The sequence below is a fragment of the Triturus cristatus genome, chromosome 5_1 (genome assembly GCF_964204655.1).
Source record: "Triturus cristatus chromosome 5_1, aTriCri1.1, whole genome shotgun sequence".
NCBI lineage: Eukaryota > Metazoa > Chordata > Amphibia > Caudata > Salamandridae > Triturus > Triturus cristatus.
This window is the reverse complement of record NC_140587.1, coordinates 493,588,700-493,601,933: the sequence shown is the minus strand read 5'-3', so window position 1 is coordinate 493,601,933 and position 13,234 is coordinate 493,588,700. Positions and strand designations below refer to the sequence as shown.

General features: G+C 50.1%; 1 protein-coding gene across 2 annotated transcripts in view; it reads left to right on the top strand.

The window, feature by feature from the left end:
* LRRCC1 (leucine rich repeat and coiled-coil centrosomal protein 1) overlaps positions 1 to 12,818 on the top strand; it is a 423,515-nt gene extending 410,697 nt beyond the window's left edge. For both annotated transcript variants that reach the window (XM_085605344.1, XM_085605345.1), the window contains exon 19: positions 12,026 to 12,818. In XM_085605344.1, coding sequence (XP_085461470.1) covers positions 12,026 to 12,148 — 123 coding nt within the window. In that variant the 3' untranslated portion in view covers positions 12,149 to 12,818. The remainder of the gene's footprint in view (positions 1 to 12,025) is intronic.
* The last annotated feature ends 416 nt before the right edge of the window (positions 12,819 to 13,234 follow it).

The window sequence follows — 13,234 nt, the reverse complement described above, 5'->3', positions numbered from 1 at the left end:
CTTGATTCGTTTTGCTCTTCATCATTGAATGTAGTAAGTCCTTTCCTACACGTAGTCCTGCTGTACTCCACATCTTTAGTTGGCATCAAACTACCTTTAGTGTGTGAGATGAGCTCCAGATCGTCGCCAAAATGTAGTAGGCTGGCCCCACATGTTCAGGTGACATAGTAGACGTAGCCGAGATGAATTTATGTGATATATTAAGTCCATAATTAGAAGTTACAGCAAACCCCACCAGGAGCAGCCTGCTAGCTGCTCAGCCCATCTTCCAACTGACACACTCACACACCAGGCACCCAAGCATTCCACTCATGTCAGTCACACCAACATTCTACATGGAACACTCACACTGGCTGAGCAGCTAGAGATCAGGTGAAAAGGAACATAACAGCATAACATGAGAATACTACAACTTCAGAGATTACTTTTTGATGAATTACGGACCAAAGGGTCTGGAGCATTCATATTCGGTCCCACTATTTGAAATATTTTCTTGGGAGCCCGTCCCACAAGCAAATATTTAGAGGAATAGGGATATATGCCTCGCAGAGCAGGACATGCGCGCTGCCTCTAGGCTCGACCTAAAAATGAGTCAACTCAAAGAAACAAAAACTTTACATGAAATGTAATGTACCCATCAACAACTTAAAGTACATAAACCAGAGACATCAGATTCACATAGCAGTTTGTCTCTTAAAAGCTCATCTTCTGGCCGCTGTCAGTTTGTAAACAAATCCGGTGCATTGGGTATTAGGAGATAATTTGTGATTGGGGCCCCGAAATTTCTACTGCCTAGAGGCCTCTACAGGGTTTAATCCAGCACTTTAAATGTCAGTTGGTTCTGCAATTGGAAGCCGGATGTGTTAGGTCTGCACGGCAACTCAATACATTAGTGAAATAGCATTCACTTAATTGAGCTATATACTTCGCTATTGGATAGAAAGAATTGACATCAGAGCACTGACTAATCCAATTTCCCAAGTGTGCCACAACCAAAATGGTGAGAACTGGGGAAAAAAACGCACAAAAGCAAACAGTTGTGGTTTGGCCACTGAAGCCAATCGTACAGTTACATATAGTCCGTGCCACAACGCACATTGCGGCCGACTCAGGTCCACCTTAAACCCACCGCCCTCCCCCGCAGACTTCCATCTTGAGGGGGGCTGGACAGCTGAGGTGGACCTCCCATCCTCCAAGATGTCGGATGACAGCCTGCAGTGCCTGCCTCCCTGCCAGGTAGCAGCATTGACACCATGTTCACACACGATCAGTCGGCTTCCAGGGAGGGCCTAGCTTTGGAGCTTTGGGCACCTGTGGGGGCATTGGCCAGCCCCAGGGCTTTAAGTGGGCCGGGTCCTGCCGGTGGAAAAAAGCTACACTCTGCAATAATACCATCCCTCACTGCTTTTGATGTAGCTTCAAATGGACTCATTTTTCATTTTTTTATAGCACAAACTTGGAGCAAACATGAGCACCAGTTACATTACACAAGGACATATTCATGTTTTGAATCACAGGAATCAGGCTCTAACCGACTTTCTCATCTCGAAAGTCAGCAGCTCTAGCTTTACGCCACAACCTCGCCCACAAGAACAGAAGCCCTTTCAATATTATAAACAACAAAGAATTATTTATCTTATGCAATTTACAACCGTTGACAAACCCATTAGTCCTGGCTTGTTGTAGGTGTAATGTTACTTGTTGTGTTAAATAGCTGGATAAATGGACAGAAACAGCAAAATACCAGACGGGTGGGACACTATGCTAAGTACAGATTTTTAGCTGGTCTCCCCAAAGTGTGAAGTACCCACAGGGAGATCTTTTAGAAAAGATGGGGGTCCAGAGGAACGGATTTTGAGGCTTGATTGGACCCCCCTCCCCATACTTAACACCTATCACCCCAACCGTGACCAAATACCAAAAGATGATCATCAGGGCGCATTATAGAGCAGTTCACGCCCAATTTCACTAAACGTACAGCACTGTCTACAGCTTGAGGCTCTTCTTGGTCTCAGCCCTAGAGCCATCCAAGCCGTCGGTGATGCCCAGCAGAATATGTATGGGATCAAGAGGCACCTCCGAGCCCAGGACCTCCGTCAGGTCCTGTGTTAAAGATTCCCAATACCCCTGTATCGCAGGACACAACCAAACCATATGGAAGAAGTCTGCGTGGGGGTGGGCGCAGCGGGGCAGTGGGCATCAGGCCGAAGCCCCGCGTGGTGAAGACGCAGGGGTGTAAGATAGCTGGCATGAAAGAAGTAAACTTGGACCAGGCGGAGCCTCCCTGAGACTGCAATCGTTCTAGGAGCCATCAGAGCGTCCCTCCAATACGTGTCCTCCAGAGCCCCGAGCCAGCCCTCCCATTTGTCTCGGAGTTGGGAAAGGGAGTTGGGGGTTTTGTTGGTGAGTGAGCGATAGATCCGAGAGATCCCACCCTTCCCCAGGTCGCCGGTCATGTCTTGCGCCTCAGGCGGGCTATATTCAGACAAGGAAGTTACATCTGGAATATGAGAGTGTCGGGCGTGGCGCAACTGCAGGTATTGGAAAAATTGAGAGGGATGGAGGGAGTGTCTAGCCTGTAAATCCTGAAAGGATCGGATATGAGAACTGCTCCAGACGTCGCCCAACAAAGTCACCCCGATGAGATCCCATTGTCGTAACCCCGGCAAGGAGGTGACTTCACGGAGCCTGGTGCCATACCACAAGGGGGTGTATTGAGTCAGTCTTCCTGCCCAGTGAGTATGACGTAGGGATGCATGCCAAGCCAGAAATACTCCACGCGTGACCTCAGAGAGGGCCCGAGTAACAACGACCCCATAAAGCATCCCCTGGATAGAGGAGAAGCCCATAGCATGAAGCTCTAAGCGGTACGCCGGGTCAGACCAGCCACCATTAAAGTCGTGGATCGTGAGGAGACGAGTTGCTTAATATTAGAGGCAGAGGTTCGTCATTCCGAGACCTCCGTCAAAAGGTGGGATTAGACAGTGGGCCAGGGCCAGTCTGGGTCCCCCCCCCAGAGGAACTTAGTGGCCAAACCGTCCATGTCCCGGAACCAAGACCTAGCGAAGGAGAGATGTGTTCTGGAGCATGTACAAAAAACGGGGTAGGATCATCATTTTGTATAGGGCTATTCTGCCTAGAAGGTTCAGGGTTAACTTGTGCCATTTAAGGAGGTCCGCGCGGACCCGCTTAACCAGCGCGGTGATATCGAGCTCCCACGCGAGGTCGGGGAGAAGGGCTACCCAAATCCCTAAGTACTTGATGGACAGCCGCCGAAGGGGGATCGTCGACTACCAATCGAAGCATTCGCGCAATGGGTACAAGGGGACAAGGACGGATTTGGCTGGGTTGAGCCGAAGGCTGGAAACACGCTTGAAGATATCCAGTGCTCGGAGGCATCGGGGTCCCGACTGGGCCGGGTCAGCCAGAAACAGCAGCACGTCATCCGCGTATAGCGCGATTTTATCCTCTGCTAGGCCGGGCCACCTCCAGCCGGTCAGGGAGCGGTCACAGCGGATAAGGCAAGCGAGTGGTTCCATCGCCAGAGCAAAAAGTATCGGGGATAGGGGGCAACCCTGCCGCGTACCCAGTCTAATGGGGAAGGGGCGAGAAAGAGCTCCGTTGACGAGGACCTGTGCACGGGGACGGTGATAAAGTGTTCTTACCAAGTTGCGGAAAGGAGTGCCAAAACCCATCTGGTCCAGCACCGCATCTAAGTAGCTCCAGTCAACTGAATCAAAACCCTTCTCAAAGTCAATAAGGAGAAGGGACACGTATGGGGTCAGCAGGTCTTGATTCACAAGGGCAAGATGAAGGCGCCGAAGACAGTGTCTAGTCCCTTGGAGAGGCATGAAGCCGCATTGGTCCTGGTGGACAAGCTGGGCTAGATGCGGCCGTATGCGATTGGCCAATACGGAAGCGAAGATCTTGAGCTCTGTATTGATGTGCGAAAAGGGACGGTAGTCCGAACAATATTGCGAGGGGGGCTGGGACTTGGGGATCACTACAATGGTGGTGAGATCCGTCTCCGGCCGGAAAGAGCCGCACTCCACCGCTTCATTGAACATCGCTATGAGAGGTGGAATCAAGGTATCGCGGTAGGACAAATAAAACTCCTGGGGGAGCCCGTCCAGCCCAGGAGTCCTACCCACCGCCAGGCGCGAAGTGGCATCAGACACCTTTGCAGGGGTAAGTGGAAGGTCCAATGCAGCCGCATCTGAGGCGCGGAAGGGGAAACTCTTCCCGTCGGAGGTGCTCAGAGAGAGAAAGACCCGGAGACCGCGCCGAATAGAGGGTAACGTAGTAGGTGGCGAAGCAGTGGGCCACTGCTAACGGAGCGCGATGAAGCTTGCCGTAATGATACGGTTGGCCATGGGGTAGGTGGCGAGGCGGTGGAGGAGCCTCCCATTCCTGCCTCCCCAATTGTAAACTCGGGCCACAGATGAACGCCAGTGAAGCTTGGCGGCTTCCAGAGAGGTCTGTCTGAGCTCGTCCCGTAGGAACGCCAGTCTCCTTTCCTGGGCATCAGATCTATCCTCGGGGCTCATCGCCTCGAGCAGGGCGGCTTGTGTTTCCAGAAGCGTGACGCGGGAGTCACGTGCCGCACAGGTGAGTTTCAGTTGGCCTTTGGCGAACCCCCAAATGGTGGCCTTACCAGCCTCCCAGAGGGTGCGGGAGGAGGATACCGAGCCTTGGTTGGTGGTGAAATAGGTGCGGAGATCAGCACCTATGCAGTCCTTAAACTCCTCGTCTTGGAGGAACCAGGCGTTGAGTCACCAAAATGGTCGGGAAGATGGGGGAAGGGCCCCCACATGGAGCAACACTGGGGAGTGGTCCGACAGGCCCCTCGGGAGGATAGAGATTGCCTGGAGCGCTCGGCAAACCTGGACCGGTAGGAAAGTGTAATCTAGACGTGCGTGGGTGTGATGAGAGGCAGAAGTATGGGTGTATTGCCTTGGAGTAGAGTACCACAATCTCCAAGCGTCCCCTAGACCCAGGCTGGCAGCCCATGAGGAGAGAAGACCGGATTGGGCAGTCCTGGAGGTGGAGGGGAGAGACGCAGTATCTAGGCCAGGATCCATAGTGACATTGAAGTCACCCCCCACCACGGTCAATCCCAGGGACAAAGCCGCGATCAGTGAGGTGAGTCCGCGAAGCGTGTGGCCCAGCAAAGCAGGAGGGGATTAGACAGACAGCAGAGTAAGCGGGCGTTCCCCAAGGGTCCCTTCTAAAAGGATGAAGCAGCCCTAAGGATTGTGCATCACTTTACGCGCCACCAGGGAAAGGGTATGATGCGCCAGAATAGCCACCCCATAGCGGGCAAGGAACGGGCATCGGTGGCCCAATAGATGAGTTTCCTGAAGCAGAAGTATGTCCACCCCCTGACGCTGGGCATATCGCAGGACGACTGCACGTTTGATCTTGTCCAGCAGGCCATTGACATTCCAGGACATTATCTGGAGCGATGAGAGTGCGTTAGTATCGCCGGGCAGCAGGAGGCCATGGGGGGAGTCGGGCCGCTGGGTGGCATAGCTGGGATGGTAAAAGTTTGATAGTGCCCGCAGCCCGTGGATGCGGTAGCGTAGCGATGTGTGGGATGTGGTCACCCAGGTGCAATGGAACAAGAGATGGTGCAGAAAACAGAAAACCTAAAAAACAAATCAAACGGGAGCCGGAACTCCAACCCCTCCCAATCCCCCACCCCACACTTCAGGAACCGAAGCATCTGTCGCCCAAACAGTAAACAGGGAACTGGAACACCAAGCTTAAACGCTTGGAAACGGGGAAAGTCATGGAGGACCCCTCCTCATAGCAGGATGTTCTTGTCTTGTAACCATCAGTGAACAGTTAGTAACCAGGTGGGTAACTGGTCTCGGCCAACATCAGCCAGAACCAAAACTTCAAAAGAAAGGCTGACATCGTTGTGGTGGGTTCAGGCCGGCCCGGTGGGAAGTGTCGGGCTGCCGGAAAGATCAGTGTCCGGAAGGTCTATCAAGGACGGTGGAGGCCGAGCCGGGGGCCAGAACGGCCCAAGGAGCCAGAGCGCAGCCCGGCAGGGGAGGTCTCCCTGGATGGCCCGGACATGTGGCCCTGCGAGGGGCCCATCGGAGAAGCAGAGCGCGCCCGCCGCTGGCCTCTGCACCTCCCGGAGCATCTGCGGCGTGGTCGAAGCACCGGCATGTCCCGCCGGGCGCCGCCGGTGTCAGTAGGTGAAACGTGAGTTTGGGCGGGCAGCCGCAGCGGGCGTTCTTCTGTTGCCCTTGTCCATGCCTCCTCAGGGGTCTCGAAGAAGATGGAGTTGTCCTGAAAAACCACTCGCAGCCGTACCGGGAAGAGGAGCCTGTATTGAATGTTAAGCGAGCGTAGTTTTTGCTTGACCTCATCAAAGGAACGGCGTTGAGTCTGGACTTCCCGGGTGTAGTCAGGAAAAACCATTATTGTCAAGTTTTTGTGCTTGAGAGGCTGTTTTTTCTGGGATTCGGCCAGGATAGCGTCCCCCTAAAGTTGAGGATTCGCAGGATGATTGGTCGTGGGGGGGCCCCCGGCTGTGGCTGAGGGGCGAGCGATCTGTGTGCCCTCTCGATCGTGAACCAGGGGGAAAGAGCACCTTCGGGCATCCAGGAGCATATCCAGCACTCCACAAAATCCACTGCTCGACCCTGTTCCACACCTTCAGAAAAGCCAACCAGGCAGCGGTTATTGCGGCGGGCGTGGTTTTCAGCATCTTCCGCCCGCCGGTGGAGTTCCTGCGTCTGCGATTGGAGACGGTTCACCTGGAGTTTAAGCTGCTGGACGTCGTCTTCCACGACAGACACGCGGGACTCTGCTTCCTTGATCCGGGTGTTACCGTTGCGAAGGTCCTGTCGGATCAGGGTCATATCCACACGGACCTCATCGATCTTACCCTCAACTGAGGATTGTGATGCCTGGATCGCCTGAAGGATGGCGGAAAGGTCGGGCACGGCGGGAGCACCCGCGCCTTCAGGACCACCGGCAGCCCCAGCCTCAGCGGTGGCAAACCGATCTATTTTAGTCTGGGTAGCAGGGGTCTTGGGTATCTTGTCCCGGGCCATGGTGACCCACGGGTAAGGCGGAAATGAGGTACGGATCCCTGAGGGCAGTCCAGCCAGCCGGGAGGCAAGAGTAGAGGATGGAAAAAGGAAGGGGGGCTCAGGGCACAGTCAGACCTCGCCACCCGTGCCAGTCCGATCAGTCTCTACGGGGGCCCCAGTGAGCCACAGAACAATGCCAGGTTCGGCGAATCGTGGAGGAAGGGGGTGGCGACAGCCTATGGACCAGCAGAGTAGGGGGGCAAGGGTCAGCCACCAGGGTGTAAACAGGACGTCGTGGGGACAGGAGCTAGTGGTGGGACCCGCAACCAGGATCCCATGCCGCCCGAACCGTGCGGCCGATTCAAAGCCCCTGGCAGCTGCAGCAGCCTAGTGTCTTCGCTTCAGGCGGGTGCACTGGTTGAGGAGAGGCCCAGGCAGGCCGGGCCAGCGCCAGGCCCTCCCTCAAGCGCGGGAAGAGTGCAGATCTGTAGGGCCGGTCATAGGCCCTCGCCGGCAGTTGAAGCGCCACTGCCCGAGATGGCAGTCGAGGATCCCCGAGGGTGGGGAGGAGGGGGGTTGGAAGAGGCCCAGGCGGGGCATGGGGCAGCCCAGAGGTTCGCACGCTTCCTCCCCTGCCACCCGACAGACGACCGATTCCCCTCACAGAGGCCCACGTCCCCACAGCCACCCGTCCGCCTCCTCACCTCACAACCGCCAGCATTGAAGTGGGGGGGGGGTCCGTCAGCAGCCCGCAGACACCGTCACTGCCCAGGCCAAGGCCCTCAGGATGTCTCCGCGGCCCCACCACTACCTCCAACGGCCGCAGGATCACCGGCAGGGCCCCAGACAGCAGCCCCCTCCACCGCCCGGCCGACAGCCGGGCCGGCCTCCGGGAACAGACCAGAGCAAGGCGGCGGCCTCTCCAGCGGGGAGGCGGGTCTACGAGCTCGCCGGGGGGCAGCGGACACGACTCGGGCATCACCCCAAGCCAAGTAGGCAGACTCAAAGCAGACCCAGGCTCCCAAGAGGCAGGGGGAGCTTGTTAGCGCAGGGCTTGCAGTCTCTCAGGCCACTGTCAAGCCGGTGGCGGGCTGCACCGAGCAGTGAAGGCAAATCCCCAGTCGCGCCGGATGGCCGCAGGAGGCCAGGCCACTCAGCGCGCTCCACAGCGGCGCGATCAAAGCCTGAGGCCGGGCGAGGAGCTAACAGCCGCGGCGGCATCCGCCATCTTGAAAGGCCGCGAGACGGCTCGGGGAGAGAGGGGCGTCCGCTGCCCAAGGATCGCAAGGCAGCACAGTAATGAGGCCCTCCGGACTTCCAGGTGAGCAGATCTAGGATTGTAGGGGTCACTAGAGTCCTGATAGCAGGCGATTTCAGAGCAGATGACGAAGGGGTCCGGAGCACTCCTAAGGTGCGACCGCCATCTTGACGCTCTCGGCCACGCCCCCAAAAATGTTGATTTTAATACAAATGGGTTCAAGTGATGTATTCCAACACGACGGCCAGTCGTTAAGCCCTAATCACTTAGTATTCTGTAAAGAGATCTTGGCTGCTGTGGGTGACATCTGAGTTATCAACAAGATTCCTGAAATCTTCGAGGGTGTACTTACAGAACATATGTAATACATGAGGAGAAGGGAAAGGCTTTGACCTGTCACTGGAAATTCATAAACTTTTAGTCTCTCAAAATAATGTTCAAAATATGTTGGCATTGTATGATGTGCAGTTTGTCTTATGCTAAGGCCCTCCTTACAAGCAGCCTCTCAATATCATATTGAACTATTGTGACTATTGTATTAATTCTGCATGTACCAACACTGCATCGTTCTCCACTAACATATCCTTCAGGTCAAGTCTGGTGGAATAAAATTCTGAAAAGGTCCCGGAACTCCAGTTTTGCATGCACAGAATCAGAGCAGTAGCACCAAGGTCTACATGATATGCCTGGTATTCCCGCATGAGGTATTCCAACAGGAACACTTGCACTGGTAATGAGGTCCTAATTCATGTTTATTAGCCGCATTAGATTGTGTAGAGCATCTCCGTTATTTTAGGCATTTGTAACAGGCACACCGATAATCAAATTAATTCCTAAGCAGTAATTCCCAGGAACACATATTTGTATGATGGTAAAAAAAATCGCTTGCAGAAAGTGTATTTGCGGAGTTTGAAGTTCACGTGAAATAAGTGAAAATAAACACTAATGGTCTAGACGTATTTTGCTACAAAAAAATCAATATACATTGCAGCGCTTTTAATTCCTGTAGCAAAAACAATCTTCTGCAAAACCTTATCTAGTCATTTTTCTTTCATAAATGTAAACATGTTTTTTTTACATGATTTCCCGAAGTATACAGAAATAATGTGCCCCAAAATTGGCACAAATATATGAAGTACCCTAAGGACATTTCCTGTGAACATATCAAAGGAAGCCACTGAAAAGAACATTTAACAATACCCTTCCGTACCGTTTAAACATAATTTCCAGCAGAGCTTTGAACGCACATCCACCATGTAACTGAAGAACCACATAGCTGACATCTTTACCTAATTACTGTACAAACGATTTACCAGCAATGCAAATTGGCCTCGCCTTGATGACACACTGGCTTTGTAAATGCTTTTTGCAGACGCTGCACAACAAAAGAGAAACCAGTGGAAGGAGGGACACAAGTTGTTCCCTTCTCCACACGGACAGAAAACGAGAAAGGCACGCCAGAAGGGATGCCTGCTTGTGCCCCAGGGAGACGGTAGAGTGCGTCCTAATACAGGAGCACTTTAGTCGGTCCCTGCTTGTGCCCCAGGGCCACTTTAAAGTGCACGCTACAAGACAGCAATGCAGAAGACACCACTGCACTAGAAATCAAAAGGCAGGGATTGCGTGCACGTGGCTGCTCGTTCCTGCGGCAATACACCCGGGTAGTCAACTTTAAAAAAAGGTGTCACATGCACCAACCATTAGCCAATTGGGGGCTACAATTTTTAAATGACACATTAAAAAGCCAATCCTAAGCAAAGGAGGAGTCAGACTCCACAAAGTAGATACAACAGGTCGCCCTGTTTAGGCTCGACCTAAAAACTGACATCGCAATAAAGGGACTTGCTGAGCTATTTGGAGCTGCCATCATAAAACAAACAAAAAGAAATGCACATCTGTCTTACACTTCCTCATCCACCACACACAAAAATCCATTCCTAAGCAAAGGAGGAATCAGATTACACAAAGTAGATACAACAGACGCCTACAGCGCAAGCGCTGCTTAGGCTCGACCTAAAAACTGACATCGCAATAAAGATATGTTGATTGCCATGTTTAAACACAGCATTTTGAGCCGCCCCATTTGTAAAGTTCCCTCCTTCCTTCAACTAATGTGCAATACAATTTGCAGGATGAAAGCCTTAATATGGTAGTGTATTTTTCCGAAGTTTGCCACAAATTAGTCACAAGGGGGCAAAGTTATTAATTTTGCAAAAATGAGTTTCCTGTTAGTGTTAGCATAACATCCTCTTTATTTTCTGAATTACCAGTTCTTGCTCACAAACTTTGCAGGTCACTTTCCGCACATTTACGTTTTTATGGTCTGACATGACAGCGTCGCTGTCGCCAAACAATTGTGTGAGCTTCATGAGAAAGGCGCTTTGCCTCCGCCCACATGTTGGAAATCAGGATAACATGTTTTCATTGGGCAGAAGATGTGTGCTTCCACAAAAAAGTTTTTGCTCTCCACACAGCAGGTTTTTTTTTTCCAGCTGCCTGAGCTGGAGCTTCCAGGGACACACACACGACATTGTAATGCTATTAACGTTTCTTAGAGAACTAGATCATTTATAGTGTTTTCCCTAGGCAGCAGCACAGATGGATGGAGGGCAGTCATTAACCTACATGAATGTTTAGGTCTAGCTTGACAGTGCAACTGTCTCCTGACCTTTTAACCTACACCAATATCTTTCTACAGTTCTTTGCTTCCACACAGACACATTCCCTTCCCATGCTATTTACTTGTAATTTTTCACTTTACCATACAGAATTCCTTTAAAGCCAGACGCTTTGGCGTTCTGTTATAGAGATGTTTTACTATATTCATGCTATGTCTTTTAGAGTCGCATGGGTTCACGCGACTCATGTATTCTCTTTGCCTGCATTCTGGATCGTTGTCATCCACTTGTGAAGATTCCTTACTAACGTCATTCCGGACGTTGGATTCTTCACGGTTGGATGGCTCCGGTCGTGGGTGCTTTGAACAAGAATAAACAACGCTTCCAACTTCACTTATTAACACGTTCCCATTGGGTGGATGAGAAACACCCCCAGACCTAGGACACCGTGCTTTCTTTTTCCTCTTCTTGATTGGAGTCGCCAGTCCTTTGCTTGAAAGACCAAATATGTACACATCCAAATGAACTATGGTTATGTTAATTGTTTGCATAGTTATGCATTCTTTCACATTTTGTTTCAGTGCAACTCTTAATAGTCATCGGTATAATTCATGAGCTATTAATACGTTTCTTCGTATTGTGCACTAATGCAGCTCCTGGAAATAAAATTGCTGCTGAGTTCCTTACATAGCAAAAATGTGTGTCTGGATTTGCATTAAAGCCCAATTTAAGGAAATGCATGAATAACTACAATGACTATAAAGGACTGAGAATGAAAAGTCAGACTACTTAAACCAGTATTTGTGATGGAACATATTAACTAGAAATACTCAGCTGCAATGTCCACATGTTTCTTCCCTCCTTAACAAGTTATGATATCGGAGTTTGTACATATTAAAGTTGTTATTGTAAGAATGCGTGTTTGAGTTAGATATGCAGCTTTATTATCAGGTTTTTCCCCCAGTATAACACCGTCTCATTTCCTTTACGCTCCTTTGTTTAAACATGACTAGCAAAATATAAAAGAGTTAGCTGAACAGACTCTGGTAGCACGATGTGCCTTAATGATATGCTATTTCACTTCAATCTTAATCTAGGTTTACCAAGTGGAAGAAGAAATGCGTCAACTTCTGCGTGAAACAGCCCATAGCAAGAAGGCAATGGAGGAGAAAATCAAAAGGCTTACCAGTGCTTTAAGTGATATTCAGCAAGATCTCTGATGGAGATGCATTTATGATCTAGAACTTCCATTAACACCTGGTATGGGGTGCTGGGATTCAATCAGCCAATCAGAAAGCTTAGAGTGTAGACACCAACAATTGTTGTCTGTTTGCATTCTAAGCTTAGTGGCAGGGACATGAAGCAGACATGGTTTTCTTGTCTACTGCCATTATTGTCTGGTATTGCCTTGCTTCTGGTTTTCATTAATTGCTCTCAATTGCCCTTCCCGTTAATATGTGCCATCGGTTTCAGGTCTGGCACATCATCGCAGGGCAGGTAATTAACAATAGTTTATGGCCTTCTAATATGTTAACCATCGTTAAAATGTAGTGTTTCAAGAGAGATTTTGATTACACATATACACCTAGGGTTATAGGGGCTCTAAGAACAATGTCAAAATTATGAGGCAGCTCTTATTAAATGTCAAGTTTGATTAACGTTTATTATGACATGGGGCTTGACAATTCAAATAGTTCTGTATAAATATGTAAATATATGTGGGATAACCAGTGAAAATTAATTGTACAGTTCTACATATGTTTTAACCAAGAATAATTCTTTTTTTAATGTGTATATGTATTGATTGTTTTACAGTTATTTATTCAAACATGTACATTGGTATGTAACACCTATTCTATTTCCTTAATAAATTATTTGCCATTTGTTGTACTGCGCTCTGTGATTGTCACAAAAGCCTTGTAGTTACTGTAGCCAAAAACCTTAGTGGGGAGTTTTAGCACTTGGCATGCCTGTATAAGCCAATCTGACACCTTTTGTAGGTTTATTATGGCATCATGCCCATTAGTTTTAGAATTGGTAATTTAGGAAAACATTTCCCTGTATAGTACCAAAGCAAATTGTAAGTCAAACGTGGATTAGAATGTTTCTACAACTTGACTCTTTTATGAATAGAGGCGACAAAATGTGTGTATTTTTTTTTTTGAGTGTTTATACCAAGGACATGTCTTAAGGGACATTGCTACCAATCAAATCAGTGGTACGCGTTCCCTTGCAAGCACAGATGCAACATATCAGTGCTTACACGGTTTTAAAGCACTGATAGTTTACATAGAGATTTAAATACA